Source organism: Pimephales promelas, chromosome 6, assembly GCF_988280905.1.
Source record: "Pimephales promelas chromosome 6, fPimPro1.hap1.1, whole genome shotgun sequence".
Taxonomy (NCBI): Eukaryota; Metazoa; Chordata; class Actinopteri; order Cypriniformes; family Leuciscidae; genus Pimephales; species Pimephales promelas.
Window position 1 is genome coordinate 7,469,348 of NC_142774.1, and position 19,955 is coordinate 7,489,302.

The following is a 19,955-nucleotide window of genomic DNA, read 5'->3' on the forward strand; positions in this document are numbered from 1 at the left end:
TCGGGTAGCAAACCTTGTTGCACATGACATAAATATAAAACTGCGATGCTTATGAAAGAGTATTCATCCGCGCATGCGCATTGCGCAGTAAGAAGCGTCACACTAAAAACAGGCAAAAAGAAAACTGGACGGACAAGAACAGGTACGTGTTTTGTTGTAACCATGCATACGTTTTCCAAATGCATTCAAATTCGTTATTTTATTAATTAGGCTGTTGTTTCTGTTATATGCCTCAGGGCATGCAGTTATTTTCAGTTTATTTTCCATTATAGATACAGCCATGAGCAACAGCAAAGTAGCTCTGGTCACTGGTGCAAATAAAGGCATCGGGTTCGCAGTCGTGCGGGCAATGTGCAAACAGTACGCCGGGGACGTGTACCTGACAGCCCGGGATGCTGGTCTAGGAACCGCAGCGGTGGACAGCCTGAAGAAGGAGGGGCTGAGTCCTCTTTTCCATCAGCTGGACATCAATGACCCAAACAGCATCCGCACCGCACGGGACTTCTTCAGAGAGAAGTACGGGGGCCTGGACGTGCTCGTCAACAACGCTGGGATCGCCTTCAAAAGTTACTAAAGACATTTGTTACGAAACTGTTGTTTTCCTTACAGTGATAATTACTCTTTTACAAGTTATGAGTCACCAATTCCAATACGACTTGAGTAAAAGATTTAGGCCTGGTTTCACAGACAGGGCTTAGATTAAGCCAGGATTAGACTTTAGTTTTTTATAATGTAATTTAAGTAGGTTTAATAAACTTAGAAAAAAAAAACATTGGTGTGCAACTTGAAACAAAACAATGGCACTGGCCTATTTCAGTGCAAGTTACTTTCAGCTCAAACATGCATTTAGTCTGGGACTACTAGTTTAAGCCTTGTCTGTGAAACCGGTGGTTAAAGTATCATATTTCAATGTGGAAAAGTTGCTATTATCTTTGACGCACAAAATTCAAGTTTTATACCATTCCGATGAAGTGAAAAATGTCTAAAATTACTTATCATGGGTTCATATTTTGCCAAAATTTTGTGTTATGTGTAAAGAAAACAATGTTTGATTTCTTCATGGCAGTGGCGGACACAACTCCCTTTGGGACCCAAGCAGATGTGACTCTAAAGACCAATTTCTTTGCTACTAGAGATATGTGCAATATGTTCTTGCCCATTATCAAACCAGGAGGTAAGTCATACATCAATTATCCCTCTGGTGTTTTTTCTCGTCTCCTCTCTTCCCCTTAAATGCTTTTATTTTGCTTCCAGGTCGGCTAGTGAATGTCTCCAGCGGGATGGGCTCGGTGGCTTTAAGCCGCTGCAGTCCAGAACTCCAGGCCCGTTTCCGAAGCGATGACATCACAGAGGAAGAACTGGTTGGGCTGATGGAGCGATTCGTTCGTGATGCTCAGGAAGGGGTTCATGCAGAAAAAGGCTGGCCCAGCACTGCATATGGGGTCTCCAAAACTGGCCTCACCACCCTGACTAGAATCCTAGCCCGAAATCTGACAAAAGAGAGGCCTGGAGATGAGATCCTATGCAATGCCTGCTGTCCAGGATGGGTCAGGACTGACATGGCTGGACCAAATGCGACCAAATCTCCAGATGAGGGCGCCATCACCCCAGTGTATTTGGCATTGTTGCCTTCAGGGGCCAAAGAGCCTCATGGGCAGTTTGTTTCAGAGAAGAAGGTGCAGCCCTGGTGAGAGCAAGAAAGAGAGAACAGGTTGTTTGTTTCTGTTGAAAAGAGAGTCAAGTTCAGACACATTCACACTAATCTCTCCAGTTTCAGACAGTCTAGTTCTAGAAAGTTTTGGACTGAAGTAGAATTCAGGTACTAAAAATAATGTATTATTATCGTACATTAAAAACACAAAGCTTTAACATTTGATAAGAGCTCTACTGAATAGAAAATCCAAAAATATTTAAAGTAGCCTACAATTTTGTTAAAATGCAATGCATGGGTGCAAACAAATGTAAATGCATCATCATCTTGAACCTGCAGTTTTGTTAAAATTAACAGACCAAAATGTTGTACTCAAAGATCCATAGGGCAGGATTTATGTGGTCTTAAGTTGAAGATCAATAGTTTAGTGAATATTTAATGATGCAAAATGCAAATATAATGTCAACTACATAAATTATTCCTAAATTAAAAAGTGGATTGTAACTTGTCATCTTTTTATTTTTAAATTGACGAATGTTGTAGATATAAATAATAATTTCATTAATCTGGAAAACCTTGCATTACAAAACTAAATAAAATTCCATGATATTTCTCACCCAGTTGTATTGCTTTCTCTTAAAATCCATGGGGAAAGTACTAGTTTGGAAGAGAATATCCAGAGGTGGACAAAGTACACAACAAAGTAAAGATTTTTACTTGAGTAAAAGTACAGAAGTATTCGTTTTTAAAAGTACTTGAGTATCAGAAGTAAAAAGTAAATGTCAATGCATTGTTTTGCATTTGAATTGCATTGTTTTATGTAATACTTAGAGTAACATATGCCTCTGAATCTATGCCTGCCTACCTCATATCAATATCAATTTATTTTTTAGAACACAGTTCCAGTAGTGGGATTGAATGTGAGATTGAAGAAGTGCACTCATTGGGTCTCATTCATGAAACACGAGCAGAACGAATTTTTGTGTAAATCGTGTGTAAATTTTCAGATTCATTAAGTTCGTATTTTCCAAATGTTAGTTGGTACGCAAGAAATCTACACCTGCTCCCAGCCACGCGTAAATAGTGCGCTTAACATCCGAACGTTTTGCTCATTAATAAGGCTGCATTAATTCACCTTAATCGGGTACATATTTAAACAGCATTTTGAAAAAAAATATTTTATATAGTAATTACACGGTTTTTCTTTTTACTTATGAGAGCCAGTAATAACAGATCTGGTCATCGATGGCGGTCCTTCTCCAGTTTGAATAAGATTTTTCCGAAGTGAACTAATTCATTTTTTGCTGTCAAGCTTAATGTTGAACCATTTTCTTCACACTTCTGGGACTGTTCGATTAACAGATGAAATTCCATTAACTGCATCTCTAATACTAATATGCTGCCAAGCTTCCTTTTTTAGGACCTCATACGCCACTATGTAGGCTATGCTTGAAAATAAAATGAATGAACTTCTGATAATAAAACTTACATTTCTGCATCCGAGAAATCTTTCTTTTTCATTCGCATTCATGTTATTATATGCCTATATATGAAGAGTTCAGATGCAAAAGCCTCTAAGTGCCATTTGAATTTTTTTTCTAGAATGATCATTTTTATCAAGCTTGTATATTTCAGTAATTTCACTTAAATGGCAATTCATAGGTAATCTTCATTGTCATTTAAGTGAAATGACTGAACTTAAATACATAAGCTTGATAAAAATGATCATTTTAGAAGAAAATTTCAAATGGCACTTAGAGGCTTTTGCATCTGAACTCTTCATATAGATGTCAGTCGGATAATGGGCCTGATTTATGGTAAATGAGAATGAACGTGCTTGCGCATCCCATTTACGACTGGTTGGAATTCATTAACACACACTTTTCACTATCACATCTGACATTTACGAAGTATTTGTGAATCAGGAGAAGAGTTTTCTTTACGCACAAATCACTCTCATATTTACTCGTATATTTACGAATATTTCATGAATGAGACCCAATGACATCTACAATGGTTTCGGACACCCAAATGGCTGTTCCCTCAAATAGTGCCCTATTTAAAGTTTTTTTGGCTTTTAGTATGAGTATGTTAGCCTTACTGTTATCTATAAGCTAATGTGCTCCAACAGTATCTGCAACATAATTCACTTTTCACGAAATAGGCCAAGTATTCAATCACAACATAAGCATCTGATCTGATGCACTGTTGCCAATTTAGCGAGATTTAGCTAGATTTAATCACAAAAAAGTTACTATAGCCACAAATCTTGCGACTTTTTCGACCATATTATAGCCTAGTCCTTCTGATCTCTAACCCCACCCCTAACCCTACCCATCTCTGCCCCTTGATCCCTAACCCTTCCCATCTCAGCCCCTTGATCCCTAACCCCACCCCTAAACCTATCCGTTTCCACCCCCTGATCCCTAACCCCACCCCTAATCCTACCCATCTCCACCCCTTGATCCCTAACTCCACCCCTAATCCTACTCGTATCCACCCCCTGATCCCTAACCCCACCCCTAATCCTATCCGTCTCCACCCCCTGATCCCTAACCCCACCCCTAATCCTACCCATCTCCGCCCCTTGATCCCTAACTCCACCCCTAATCCTACTCGTATCCACCCCCTGACCCCTAACCCCACCCCTAATCCTACCCATCTCCGCCCTCTGATCTCTAACCCCACCCCTAATCCTACACATCTCCACCCCCTGATCCCTAACCCCACCCATCTCCACCACTTCTGATCTGGATCCAACTCCACCCCCTGGATCTCATGTACTGCAATGAAGTGCTACTGCAGATATTCATGCCAGACCGATCTGAATAGACTGTCACTGGACACGCATCAGAGTACTAGACTGCCTCTCTTTCATGGATAATGGGGAAGGTTTGACCACAGCCAGACTGCACAAGTTGCTGCAGGTACAAAGCACAAAAGCATGCCTGTCCAGTCACTTAAGCTAATTTATTATTCATTTTAAGTACAGCTAGTGAAAAGTGTGTGAAATTGACTTGTAATTACTGGTTGCTATAATTGCAAGAGAATCAAGAACTCTTAGTCGCTTAATTCAAGGGATTCACAGTGGTCTTATGTCATTAGCACTAAAAGCCTATAACATTAAACCAACACTGCGCATAGGGCCCAAAGCCAGAACAATTAACAACACCTAATTGGCTTCTTGTAATTACTATTCTTATCTTGCCATAGAGTTGTGAATGAATGGAGCTGTAAACTTTTGACCAGGTGATATATTAAGTATTGATCAGGCTCTTATGCTCAGCAATGCTGCATTTAATTGATCGAAAATAGATTTTTTTTTTACAATTTAAAGTAACTTTTATTTGAATTTTAAATTGTAATTTATTCCTGTGATGGCAAAGCTGAAATTTTTAGCATCATTACTCCAGTCTTCAGTGTCACATGATCCTTCAGAAAGTATCCTACTTATATCTTATATCTGAAGCCTCTCATGCAAATCATTATTCGAGGGTAAAGAGTGAAGAGCCAGCTGATATCCAAGCTTCATATTGTACAGTACAACTACAGGCCGTCATTTCTTGTATATTTACAAAATAGATAGTTTTTTGGAGTGCACACATCTAACATCATCACCTTCTCAGCATTTCTTAACTCGGTGCAGAACAAGCATGCACGCATCACTTTTGGATACAACACCAAAAGCAAAGAGCATTATGGGATTGTGATGTATCATAAGAACAGGCTGATAAAGCTGTACGTGAAAGTGAGCTGCCAATGTAAGGTAACCACAAATGATTGCATGTTTCTTCTGCTTCCTTTACCCATCAATTCAATACTAAAAGCTGTGCTTTGCTTTTATAACAGGCCGAAAGAAAAGGTGTGGGAGTTATTGGTGTTATAGAGTGCAATTTCATTCAGCCCACGCACAACAAACAAGACTTTGATGACACCGATAAATACAGGTGAGGTGAACAAACGCTGTTCATCACTCGACCGGCATTTAGCCCAAATGATGCCCTTGGGCTACTCTGATGGAAAGACACTATTTTATACAGGAAGATCATGCACAACCTCAGCATAAAGCTGGAGGAGTACTGGAACGAAATCCGCTACAAACCAAAGAACCAAAGTGCCATTAATAACCAGTCAGTAACACACACACACACACACAAATTAGCTTATTTAAAGGAATAGTTATAAAACCTCTGTCATTATTTACTCACGCTTATGATCAAACCTCAATGACTTTCTTTCTTCGGTGGAACACAAAAGCAGTGTTGTTGTTAAAGTCCCCCTGTGAGAAAATCAAGTTTTTAATGTTGTTTAAATGAAGTTCTGGATAGATATTATGATACTCTAAATATATTGAAGGTGTTAAAGAGAGCAAATAAAATATCTAGTGTCCCAGATGCCAATGCAAAATGATTATTCATCAAAAAGCAAATATTAGAACCTTGTTTTCTCCTTTTAGAGCGACCAGGAGCGTGAACAACCAGTCAGGCACCCAGACGTCCACCAGCCTCTGTTTTGTCTGGTAAAGATGTAATACCAGTATGCCACATAAAAGCCATACTAAAATAGCTTTGAATCGCATTACCACTTAGTTTGAAGAGGCTCTGATGTGGCTTTTGGTTGTGTTAATAACATGCCTCATTATAGTGGCCCCTTACACTTAGGCTTTCGTGACAATCAGTGTGTTTTCAGCTAGTTTTTTTTTTTCTCTCAGCTGAAAAATACAACATTTAAGCATGTGTTTTTAAGTTGCCAAGGTGAACCAACACAACAAACTTGAGAATTATACATTTTCAGTGTATTTACTGTAACTTGTCAAGTTACATTTTAGGGCGAGTTATAAAACAATGTGCTCTGCCATTTGAAATGTGAAAATGTAATTTATTTCTATGACGGCTGAAAGCTTCATTTTCAGCAGCCATTCCTCATCAGTCTTTAGTGTCACATGATTCATGAAAAATTATTCCAGGATAAATATAATTCTCTTTCAAAAAATCTTTATAACTATTCATTTTATGTTAGGACTGTCTTCAGCTGTCTACCTTTGCCCCTTATTAACCTGACCGCTGTCGCCAGGTCTCTAAGAAGGAATAATACAACTGGGGTCTTATGTATCAACACTGCGTACGTACAAAAACACGGCCTAGGCCAGTTTTCACGTTCACAGCCAGATGTAGGCCTACGAGCAGTGAAATTAACGTAAGAATGTGCGTTCCTCCAAGTAAACATCATCAGTCTGGCGTACGTACATTTGCCTTATTTTTGTCCATTGGCGACTCCTAGAGGCAATAATCGCAGCACCAGCAGTCAGATAATATGTCAAATAATGTATCGATTACAAATTATGTCACACGAGTCTTATTAAAATATTTTATTATGCAATTAAGTAAGAACATAAAAGCGTGTGCAAACCCGTCTAGCAATGGCAGCGTTGGCTTAACTAGGAATAATAATAAAAATTAAAGCTGCAAGCAGCATTTAGCGGGGTTCAAGCAGTTTAGGCCTTTAAGGCCTTTAAGCACAAAAGCATCAAAAGACATTAAGGTTTAAGTTTCAATAATGGCAATTTACCATAGGGAATACATTGTTTTTAACATTTTTAACAGTTATAGCGCCACCTATAGTCCGATCTCCATGAAACTTTGCATGCTTGTTGAATAAGTTATGACACATGTGCTCATCAATTTTTGTGAAGTTCTGACTTTTCCTTTAGGATTTATAGGCTTTTGGGTGCATTTTGTCATGCCCCCTTTTATTAATGACCCTGTTATAGCAAAACAAATGACACAGTTCAACTTTTTTTTGATAATTATTGATCTAGAGTGTCCAAAGAATTGTCCTAGACTGGTCTGGTTCCGATCCGGCAAAAAACCAGGGACTAGTTCGCAAAAGTACGTTTTTAACATATTCGTGAATATTTAACGAACGATTTGATTGACAGCAATTGTTCTTGAGGCAAAGTTGTTCAGCGTGAGGAGATCTATCAATTGATATACATATTGTGGGGGTGTGTGCAACACCACGTGATAACAGAGCCATAAAACTCGTTAGCGCCAACTAGTGGCCGATTTCTTTCAAAATTCTTACAGACCTCTAGGGCCATGAGTCAAACATGCCCAACGAGTTTCGTTCTGATCGGCCTTCGTTAACCTTGTTTCATAGATGCACAAACTTCATTGGCCGATGGCGGCCATGTTTTTTTAGATACGCCAATGTCCTCATAGATATACATGGGGCCTTGGTCCAAGACACTGCATACCAATTTTCAAGTCAATCGGACTAACGGTCATGTGGTCATAGCCCTTTTTATGTTTTTTTCATATTATAGCGCCACCTAGTGTTCAATCGTCGCTATTTTTTTACTGTGACCTCAAATTGAACTCGTACACATGTGTACCGAGTTTGGTGAAGATATCTCATTTACTTCTTGAGTTATAGCCAATTTAGTAAAATAGGCTCCTCTCACAACGTTTATTTTGCTTCCCCTAGCGACCGGAAATAGAAATTTAAACATTTTTTTGATAATTATTGATCTTCAGACTCCAGAGAACATTTCTGCACTGGTTTGGTTCCGATCGGGCAAAAAACCAGGGACTAGTTCGCAAAAGTAGTTTTTCGACAAAATTCAAAATGGCGGAAAAATTTCCATACCGGAAATGAAATCGGAGATATACGTTTTTTTCGTCAGGTGACCAGCTTTCCAATGATATAAGACACTTGAGTGTACGACTTACGGTCTAGGAGTTATGAGCCGTTTCGCGCAATTGGTCGCTATAGCGCCACCTATGGGCCAATAGGGCTCATAATTTGATAACCTCTCCTCGATTTTTGTACTACCATCTGACAAAGTTTCAGAGCTCTAGCCCTTACGGTTTGGGCTGCACGATGCGTTTTAGGGGAGAATAATAATAATAATAATAATAAAAATCAATACAATTACAATAGGGTTTCAGCACTTCGTGCTTGAACCCCTAAAAAACTTCATTAGGCTAATTCGGTCAGTAAAGTTAAAAAAAGAAAAAAGAAAGTAATATTTTTTTTCAGCAAGGACACATTGAATTTGTTTAAAAGTGCCAGTAAATGCATTTATAATGTTACAAAAGATTATAAGAATTCTATATGTGTTTGATATAAGTTTTTATTCATTAAAGAATCACGGTTTCCATGAAAATATGAAGCAGAAGCACAGCTGTTTTCAACACTGATAATAACCATAAATGTTTCTTGATCATCAAATCATAATATTAGAGTGATTTCCGAAGGATCATGTGACTCTGAAGACGAGTAATGATGCTGTAAAATTCAGCTTTTAATCACAGGAAGAAATTACACTTAATTGCAGATATATTCACATAGAAGAGACATTTACAGTGAAATTTCGTTTCTTGCAGGTTTCTTTAGCCATGTTCGTGCAGGGTTTTTTTTTTTTGTTGATAAATTGGACTAATAACCATATTTAAATTAATTTAATTGAGGGAAGAGACTGGGTTTGGACCTTAAGTGCATTTTGCTTGTGCGCTTAATTTTACGTTAATTGGGATGTACAAAGAGAATATGCGTGGGATCCTCTGGTGGGCGTGGGAAGTCTTTGTAGGCCTACATGAGGCCACTGGTGATTATTCATAGCCTACATATTTCGGTTGGACTTTATCATGTTGTATCAACTTATGATTTACAATTTGACAGCTTTTTAAGAGCCTTTCTGAGAGAGGCTTCGCTCGTTTTTGTTGTTGTTGTTTGTTTGTTTTTTAACTAGCATTAGCTGAGCTAACTTAAATGTTTGTTTTTTTTTAAATATTTTGGACATTTCTGTTTTTCCCCCATAAAGTACATTGGAGCTTGTCTTGCATGCCTAGAAAATAGCGCAACCAAGATGGCCGCCGAGTGAACCGACCTGCTCCAATAAAGATTAATATGCTCACGTTCAGGTACTAGATAGATTTTTTCACTATGGCCTCTGTTTTCTTGCTCTTTACACACACACACACACACACACACACACACACACACACACACACACACACACACACACACACACACACACACACACACACACACACACACTAATCTACTTTTGAAGACATCCTCTAATAAATGCATAAAAAGGGCACTCTGTGACCTCAGCAGTGACCTATCGTCTTACATCCATTTGCGCTGAAAATAAAACCTATAGATGTGACCTGATCATTAAAAGGCCTATTTTATTTTTACCATCACAGTCTGCCAGAGAGAGACTGACATTAAACATTAATGAATACCCCTATGAATTAAAGGTCATAAGTTGATGGCCTTCTCAATCAGGCTCATTTATTTTGAATGATTTTTAAAGAAAGAAATTAATACTTTTATTCAGCAAGGATGCATAAAATTGACAGTTAAAGACGTTTATAATGTAACAAAAGATTTCTGTTTTTTTTTATAAATTCTGTTCTTTTTCAAATTCAGCTTTTACGTCACAGGAATAAATGACAATTTAACTTTGCTGTATTTTTAACCAAACAAATGCAGATTGGTGAGCATGAGGCTTCTTTCAAAAACATTAAAAAATCGTACCGACCGCAAAATTTTGAACTACATACAGATTTATTTTTCTGGAAGTTAATACAACACGCAAACCATGTAAGATAGCCCCAACTGATGTCAATTCTTCAGACTCTTTACCTACCAGCTGATGGAAAGGGCGAATTTCATGCAACACCTGTCAGTGTTATAAATGGATGACTCTTGGGAATCTTAAGATGACTGTCTTATGGCAACCAGGCTCATTAAATGCCTAAGGTTACCAAAATATTACACTGGCCCTGCCAGGACATAACACGAGTCAGATGTAATGTCTTGGAGAGCAGTGACATGGCTGTGTCATAGCCCGGTAAAACTGTGATTTAAAGGGGTCATCAGATTTTGCAGTGTGTGGACACAACCACCTTACAATGAAAAAAAAAATATCACTCAAATCCTTTTAATCCTACAAAAGCCTAAACACTCCCAATAATCAAGCCGTCTGGATTTTCTAAGCAATATGATGTCATATTGCTCATGCTCCGCCCACAACCACTGACGGACTGTCCCGTATTAGCATATTTCCTGTATTAGCATATTTGGCTTCTTTGTTCCATTGATCTAACCACCATGTCATCCAAGATGTCCATGTCATTCTTTCTTCAGTCAAAAGAAATTAAGGTTTTTGATGAAAACATGCCAGGATTTTTCTCCATATAATGGACTTCAATGGGAACCAAACGGTTCAAGGTCCAAAAGACAGTTTCAGTGCAAACTGTTCAAAGGGCTTTAAATGATTCCAGACGATGAATAAGGGTCTCATCAAGCGAAACGATCGCTCATTAAAAAATAAATAATAAAGTTTAAGTTTTATAAGCTCAAATGGTCGCCTTGCTCTGTTCTGTGTGACTCTCCTGTTCGAACTCGTTCATCATAATGAACGAATCTTTTCCCGAGTCAATTCGTTCATTTCGTTCGTTGAATGAACCAAATGACTCGAAAAAAGATTTGTTCATTTTGATGAACGACTTCAAACAGGAGAATCACACAGAACAGAGCAAGGCGACCATTTGAGCTTATAAAACTTAAACTTTCTTATTTATTTTTTTAATGAGCGATCGTTTCACTTGATAAGACCCTTATTCATCGTCTGGAATCGTTTAAAGCCCTTTGAACAGTTTGCACTGAAACTGTCTTTTGGACCTTGAACCGTTTGGTTCCCATTGAAGTCCATTATATGGAGAAAAATCCTGGAATGTTTTCATCAATAACCTTAATTTCATTTCGACTGAAGAAAGAAAGACGTGGACATCTTGGATGACATGGGGGTGAGTAAATTAATAACCATTTTAATAACCACACTGGGCTGATCTGGACTGTTATGAACATTTTTCACTTTTTTTTTTTTTAAATTTCATGCAGAATGTTGGTGGAGGTCAATATGAAATAGACTTGGGAATTGAGAAATAAATAGACACCCAACACAAATCCTGAAGTCACCAGGTCAGCCATTTTTCTATACTAGAAAAATAAGAAAGGTCCATTTCTTTTACACGTTTATTGTAATAAGCAATATCCCAAGGGTTATGTGATTTTCTTTAATCTTTACCCCCTCTGAATATTGTATGTTGACTTATGGCCCACACGCTGAGTCAGATCCGGGTCTCAAATTGTATTTTAATGGAGTCACATTAGTGGAGTGATTTCAGATTACAGTTTATCAGAAAGCTCTTCATCTCAGTCCATCTAACTTGTATAAAGCTATAAAGTGTGGTGTTGTGAATGCGTTTTCTGGAAACCTTTCCATAGGGCTGCTATTTAACTTCATTTGCATCCAAGATAATCTAACACCGTTTAGCTATTTTAATGCAATAATTCATTCAAGTGTGCCCTTTTAAAAGATAGGAAGTAAACCGGTCCCTGAGGAAGCAAGATTGCATTAACTCCGTACCTGGTATATGCTTGTTTTGCTTGTGCTTTTATTAATTAAATATAGAGATGCAAACACTTTCCACCCATCAACAGTTGCGTCTTTTACGTTTATTGCATCTAACTGCAGGTGTTGTGAAATGTGGACAAATATGTAATCGAATCGAAAGTCTTTCTACATTAAAAGTTGAAGTTTATAACGTTCTATTGTTTGTAATTATTTGTGAAATTTTCTACACTGTAAAACTGTACATTTTTAATTACAATCAACTTGGATGTTTAATTGATTTCAACTTAAATTACATTAAACTGACTTGAATGAGTTGAATCTTGCATAACATTTAATATTGTGTAACCTATTTTGACGAGTTAAAGCAATGTACAACGCACATGTTGTCATAACTTAATGATCATATATTGTTTTTTACAGTTTAGCAGTTTTCGGATGTATATTACTAAAGAGACCTAAAACTTGACGTTATTCATCTACCCAAATGCATTTCCCCAAGTGTCCACAAGAGGACGCTCAGTCTTCAGTACTGCTTTTACACAGTTTTATCCTATATGAATCAAAAAGCTCAACAATATGCATGTTCTATCTGGAAAATATAAGCAAACATTTAATTATTTACACTATGGTAGCTATTATTGTATATACTAATCAGTGTGCAGTTATTACATAATTAATTCTGATGATAGGACAGTATCCTTTCTTTCCAAAGCTGAGCATCCTTTTCCTCCTCCTGCAGATGCCATAATGTGATTACACTTCTGTAGTCTTTATATAATGTTTAAATAACACATATGTAGCGTTTGGGAGCGTTCTTGTGCTTTTTCTGCTCCCCTTAAGCAGTGGCAGCATCACTAGGGAGTGAGAACGTGATTGAATTCCTGGCTGTACGGTTACGTCACAGCGCTGAAGTCGTAATGAGGACACAACGGGCCACATGCCTTCCGTCTCATATCGGTCTGTCTACTAGAAACACCACTAGAGCCGAGGGGGAGGAGAGAGAGAGAGAGCGACTGAGAGAGAAGATATGGTGAGGCATTAGAGAAGAAGAATAGGGTGAATTAGGGAGGCCGGGGCTAGTTGTCACACATTATCTTTCAGGGTGGGCACAATCACCTTTTAAACCACCATTTCTGCACATTTTTTTTTTTACTACACTCTAAAAAATGCTGGGTTGTTTGAACCTAAATTTGGGTAAAATATGGACAAACCCAAATGTTGGGTTAAAAATGTAATTTAAAGTTAACCCAACTTCAACTCTCACTTTCAACTGTACAATTTTTAATTGGATTTTTAACCCAACATTTGGGTTTGTCCATGTTTGACCCAAATTTGGGATGAAACAACGCAGAATTTTTTAGAGTGTTGTCATTGGTTACTTAAAAACGTTATAATAAATCATAAAATTTTAACAACAAAATGTCATGGTACTCTGGTATAACATTGCAGATACTGTCATCCATATACATTTATACGTATATAATAATGTATAATCCATATGTAAATGAATAAACTGTACACTCTAAAAAATGCTGGGTTATTTGAACCTAAATTTGGGTAAAATATGGACAAACCCAAATGTTGGGTTAAGAATGTAATTTCAAATTTTAACCTAACTTCAACTTTCACTTTCAACTGTACAATTTTTAATTGCATTTTTAACCCAACATTTGGGTTTGCCCATGTTTGACCCAAATTTGGGTTGAAACAACCTAGCATTTTTTAGAGTGTGTCATTAGTTACTTAAAAATATCATAATAAATCTTAAAATTTTAACAACAAAATGTCATGGTACTCTGGTATAACATTGCAGATACTGTCATCCATATACATTTATACGTATATAATAATGTATAATCCATATGTAAATGAATAAAATGTACACTCTAAAAAATGCTGGGTTGTTTGAACCTAAATTTGGGTAAAATATGGACAAACCCAAATGTTGGGTTAAAAATCTAATTTAAAGTTAACCCAACTTCAACTTTCACTTTCAACTGTACAATTTTAATTGCATTTTTAACTCAACGTTTGGGTTTGTCCATGTTTGACCCAAATTTGGGTTGAAACCGCAGAATTTTTTAGAGAGTATGGTGTCATTGGTTACTTAAAAATGTTATAATAAATCATAAAATTCTAACAACAAAATGTCATGGTACTCTGGTATAACATCAAATTATTGTACTTTTCATATATGTATATGTATATAATAATGTATAATTCATATGTAAATTAATAAACTGTTCACTCTAAAAAATGCTGGGTTGTTTGAACCCAAATTTGGGTCAAATATGGACAAACCCAAATGTTGGGTTAAAAATGTCATTTCAAATTTTAACCCAACTTCAACTTTCACTTTCAACTGTACATTATTTAATTGCATTTTTAAACGTTTAAACCAACATTTGGGTTTGTCCACATTTTACCCAAATTTGGGTTTAAACAACCCAGCATTGTTTAGAGTGTATTATTTATTTATTTTTATTTTTTGTCAAGGGTGACAACATGCCCCAATAGCAGGATGTGATGTCACAGTGGAATAGCCTATTGTAGAACAATTTATTTCAGGTAAATAAGATTTTTATTTTTAAAGAAAGAAATGAATGCACTATTCTAATACACACTCTAAAAAATGCTGGGTTATTTCAACCCAAATTTGGGTCAAATATGGACGAACCCAAATGTTGGGTTAAAAATGCAATTAAAAAATGTACACTTGAAAGTGAAAGTTGAAGTTGGGTTAAAATGACATTTTTTGTTTTAATATTAAACAAATGTTTTAATATTATAACGTAAAATAAGAATGTTTTTTTTTTGCGCTGTAAGGAGCCAAAGAATAGGGCGTCAGTCAATATAATGTATTTGTGATGTACTGTTTAAAAGTTTGGGGTAAAAATTTTTTTTTGAAAGAGCAAATTTATTTGACAAGAATACAGTAAAAACAGTAATATTGTAAAATATTATTGCAATTCTGTTTTCAATTTGAATTTATATAATCTAATTTATTCCTGAGATTCAAGTCTTCAGTGTCACATGATCTTTCACTCTAAACAATGCTGGGTTGTTTTAACCCAAAATTGGGTACAATATTCACAAACCGAAATGTTGGGTTAAAAATGTCATTTCAAATTTTAACCCAACTTCAACTTTCTCTTTCAACTGTACATTTTTTAATTTCATTTTTAACCCAACATTTGGGTTTTTCCATATTTGACCCAAATTTGGGTTGAAATAACCCAGCATTTTTTAGAGTGTTGATATGATGATTTGCTGCTTCAGAAATATTTATTCTTCTTCTTATTATTATTGAAAACAGCTGTGCTGCTTAATATTTGTGTGGAAACCATTTTTCGTCTACATTCTTTAGTTTAAAAACAACACTCTAATAAAAATGCTGGGTTGTTTCAACCCAAATTTGGGTCAAATCGAAATGTTAGGTTAAAAATCTGATTAAAACATGTACAGTTGAAAGTGAAAGTTGAAGTCGGGTTAAAATTTGAAATTACATTTTTAACCCAACATTTGGTTTAAAACAACCCATCATTGTTTCGAGTGAACATAACATTAAATGTCTCTTCTGTCACACATTTTAATGTATTCATTTCTTTAAAAAAGAAGCCAGATATCTGAACTCTGCTGGATTCTTGCCTTGTATTTCCTTGAAGCAGTGCACGTTCCTTCTCAAGTTTCCTCTGATGTGCGTAGACATATGTCATGGCATTGCCCCCCTTGACTTCAGAGTATAACAGCGTGTTGTGGTAGCGCGCAGGAGAACGCCTGCTGATGCGTCTGCCATCCCATGTGTGTTCCTCGCCCAGAGCCGTCCAGTGTCTGATGCATTTCTCCTTCAGGCTGTGGCATGTTAGCGATCATCCCAGCCAGCATGAGGTCCCGCAGCGCCGTCTGGACACTGTCCAAATGTGCAGTGGCCTGTAATGCAGTGGAATGTGATTGGATACAATTGCCTCGATTGTCTGAATGACAGCTAGAAACTGCCTCATTTTGAGCTCATTCTGTCCAGTAAATCAGATTTGCCATGAACACTGTTAACTGGCCCGTTTGGTTTCATTTATAACTCGTTAACGCTAACATAATGTGGGTGTTAGAAACTGATTGTTTATAGAACATTTCTAATTGACTGATATACATATTTCAATGATCAGATCAGAGTCACAAAGGCTGCATTTATTTGAATAAAAATATTATCAAAATTTCAAAGAACTCTTTTCTATCTTAATATATTTTAAAATGCAATTTATTCATGATTCAAAGATGAATTTTCAGCACTGTTAGGCTACTCCAGTCTTCAGTGTCACATGGTTTTTCATAAATCATTTGCTGATTTGATGCTCAAGAAACATTTATCATTATCAGTATTGAAAACCATTTTTTTTATGCAATAATAATCACAAAATAATTTGTGGAAACTGTGATACTTATTTTTTGATACAGTGTTACAGTCTTTACTGTCACTTTTAATCAATTCTAGGCATCCAGTTGCTAACAAAAAAAAAAAAACAACAAAAAAAAAAACAAACAACAAAACTTGCTGACCCAAGCATTTGGACCCCGTTTACACCTGGTATTAAAATGCGATCTGTATCCAGATAAGTTATCCGGATAATAAAAAACGCATGTTAATGCAAGGTGTAAACGCGTTGTGATCGGATCGTGATCGGATCTGCCTGACCACATCTGGAGGTAGTCTGGCTCGCATTGTGTCCGGATCTTTACTAGGTGTAAACGCAATCTGGTTGTTGAAACCACATATGTATATTTTACTCCTCCCAAAAATGCTAAAAAATAAACGAGTGAGAGCGTGTTAAATAGGCTATATGTCATGTTAGCCTAGTCAGATGCGACACGCGACACGCATCACCGCAGATGAGCAGCTGAGCGTCTATTCAACGTGCAAACATCGCAAATAAAAGTGAAAGTAAGTCACAGACGCAGTTAACACATCTTCAAGTAAAGAAACGAAATTATCTTACCAGGCCAGTTGCCACTCTCTCTTATTGATGTCTCTGATTTGGAAATTAGCTGATGATCAATAAAATGCCGCTCAGATCTGTTGCTTTTGGTGGCGTGCAATCCAATAAATCTGCATATAACGCAGGAGGTGAAGATCGGATTTATATCCGTTTTGCAAAAACACATTTATGTGGCCAGGTGTAAATGGAATCAGTACTTATTATCCGGATAACTTATCTGGATACAGATCGCATTTTAATACCAGGTGTAAACGGGGTCTTGGACACTAGTAAAACCGAACGGTTGTGAAAAGTGGGAAGGGTTGGGTAGGATTGACTGAAAGAATAAAGCTCAATTTCAACTGACCCAAGATCAGTTTCAAAGCATTTGTCATTAGAATCATTTTGAAATGTAGTCGTAAAACAGATGTTGGTACACAGGTTATAGAAGTGTGGCTAAAAAAAACCAAAAAAACAGTTTGTTTTTTATAAACAACATTAATTGCTTTGACTGTTAGCGCCGTTTACGGCAGCTGAGATTGTTGAAATCATAAACACAGTCATTATAAACCTTCAAGGTTACTTTTAATAGCCTGGTCCTTTATGATAATCGACAGTATACTTTTTCCACACACCAAACAACAAATCCACCACCATTCATCGATGCTGGGAATGCTATAATAGGGGTGGTAGGATTTTTTGACTGTTGTTTTTAAGGTGAGATAGTTTTCTAACATTTACAGCAATTTATTAACTAACGATATGAGAAAATACGTGTAATGTGGCATTTTCAACATGACATGCAAAGGAAGGTAGATGCGGGACTGAGACCCTCCCCCAGTGGCCAGGAATAGTTCAGCTCAATCACAGAAAGCTCAATTCTCAATGGAAGCCCGTCCCGTGGCTCCGCCCCCTCCTGTCCTCCACCACACCAGCAACCAGCCGCTAAACGTGGGGGGGGGGGGGGGGGGAGGTACAACATCTGGGCCAATATCTTTTCAAAATTTCAAAAAGTACATATTTTTATACCAAAAAATGTGCATATTAATCTCTTAATTGTACATATGGTACCAGGGTGCCTATCCTATTGACAGCTTCAGATGAGAAATGACAAAATTATGAAGTCTTATTTTTAGAAAAAAATTATCAAAATTATGCTAGTTTTAAAATCACGAAAGATTGTTAGAAACATTATAGGGCGGGTGAGTGGATATCCGGGGCTTAGCCCAGAGAAATCCATGTGTCAGAATATATATATAATATATATTTATAATTTTATTTTTTTTAACAAGGTAAATCTTTCTAGCTTGTTAAAATTAAACATCACAATGTTTAATTTTTCACAATGCACACTCCCTTTTGAATGCAACTTTCAAATTACTTGACAAAAATTTACATCCTGAGAAAAGTGGATTTCTGGGGGTGAAACCCCACTCCATTCATTCAGCACTCGACAGCGAGCGCCCCCGCATGGACAGAGACGTGTTACTGCAGCCAGTCCAGAAACCGGAAGTAAAAAGCCAGTGCCAATTCTCTTCAATTAGACATTCTCTGATTTTACAAACTTACACATCAACAAACCACCTGGCTCCAAAATATCTAATTTCATTGGCTGGATAGTACAGAAATTCACATCGATAGTTGGCCAGTTTACATGCCAGTCAGAAGCACTAGCCTGAGTGGGCGGTTCTTGTCGGTTGTGAATGACAATGATGCGAGAGTCGAGAGATCTACATTTAATTAATTAAATTCAAATAAAAATTATTTTAATGCACATGAAAACTCAGTGATGGTGCGTTCAATTCATGGTAATTAAAACATTCAGGGCTTTACTGAAAACATTCGGGGCTCCAGCCCCCTTAGCCCACCCTTAGCGCCGCATTCGTTAAAAAAACGTTATATTCACCATTTGTAATGCGGTAGCGAGCTCTAACGCTCATGTTTTTTTCCCCCACTTTTATGTTTGTAAGAGGTTGAATTCATATCAAATACTGCCATACTTCTGAATGGGATGTCTGCTTCATAAATTGCATGAACATTATGGAAATATACTACGCTATCTCACGACCAATTCGTACGAATTCGACGCATGATTAAAAAGTGTCTAATTCGTACCTCACTCGTACGAATTTGTACGATTTGTCTAAACCCATGTGATGGTTAGGTTTAGGGGTGGGGTAAGGAGTAGGTCATTCGTACGAAATCGAATATATGTACGATTTAGCAAAATAGTACAAGTGAGGTCGTATGAATTAGTACGAATTAGACACTTTTTAATCATGTGTCGAATTCGTACGATTTGGTCGTGAGATCGGGTTGAAATATATGGTTCAAACCAAATGGAAGAGTCTTTATAAGGCGAGTTCACACCGTGTCGTAATTACCGTAACGATTCCGAACTGTAAAAAAAGCTTCAAATGCTTGTAGAAGTTAATTACAACGTGTAAACTGTGCAGACCGAGAAGTGAATAAACTTTTAATTACGATATGGTGTGAACGCAGCAAACGTCACCAATATCATCCAGTGGAAAAGTTTGGTACTGCGCCCTAACTGAAAGCTAATTTTTTAAGATACCAACCTAGAATTTGGAGCACAAAATGATCAGATATTTGGCCTAGAAGTTCTTGCAGTTTTCGAGCCAAACAGGTTATATTTTACATACAATATAAAAACATATCCTTTTATATTTAAAGTTTTCATGAACTCCTTTAACCTTTTAAAATTTCACTTTAATAATTGTTTTCACATCTACAATAATCTGCCAAGTGAGCAAACTTACACTGTAAAGAGCCCCCTTTTATAATGTAAAAATGATTTAATCTATTTGTTTTTGTTGAACCTTAAATATAATGGCTCGGTGGTAAAAACTATGGTTAAACGGCGAGGAAGGCTGTTGGC

At 36.9% G+C, this 19,955-nt stretch overlaps 1 protein-coding gene across 1 annotated transcript; it reads left to right on the forward strand.

Annotated features, from left to right (window-relative positions):
- The first annotated feature begins 17 nt into the window (after positions 1-17).
- cbr1 (carbonyl reductase 1) lies at positions 18-2,267 on the forward strand. Its single transcript, XM_039688219.2, has 4 exons — positions 18-142; positions 273-566; positions 1,067-1,174; positions 1,255-2,267. Exons 1-4 carry the CDS (start codon positions 46-48, stop codon positions 1,689-1,691), a joined length of 936 nt encoding a protein of 311 aa, XP_039544153.2. The 5' UTR covers positions 18-45; the 3' UTR covers positions 1,692-2,267.
- The last annotated feature ends 17,688 nt before the right edge of the window (positions 2,268-19,955 follow it).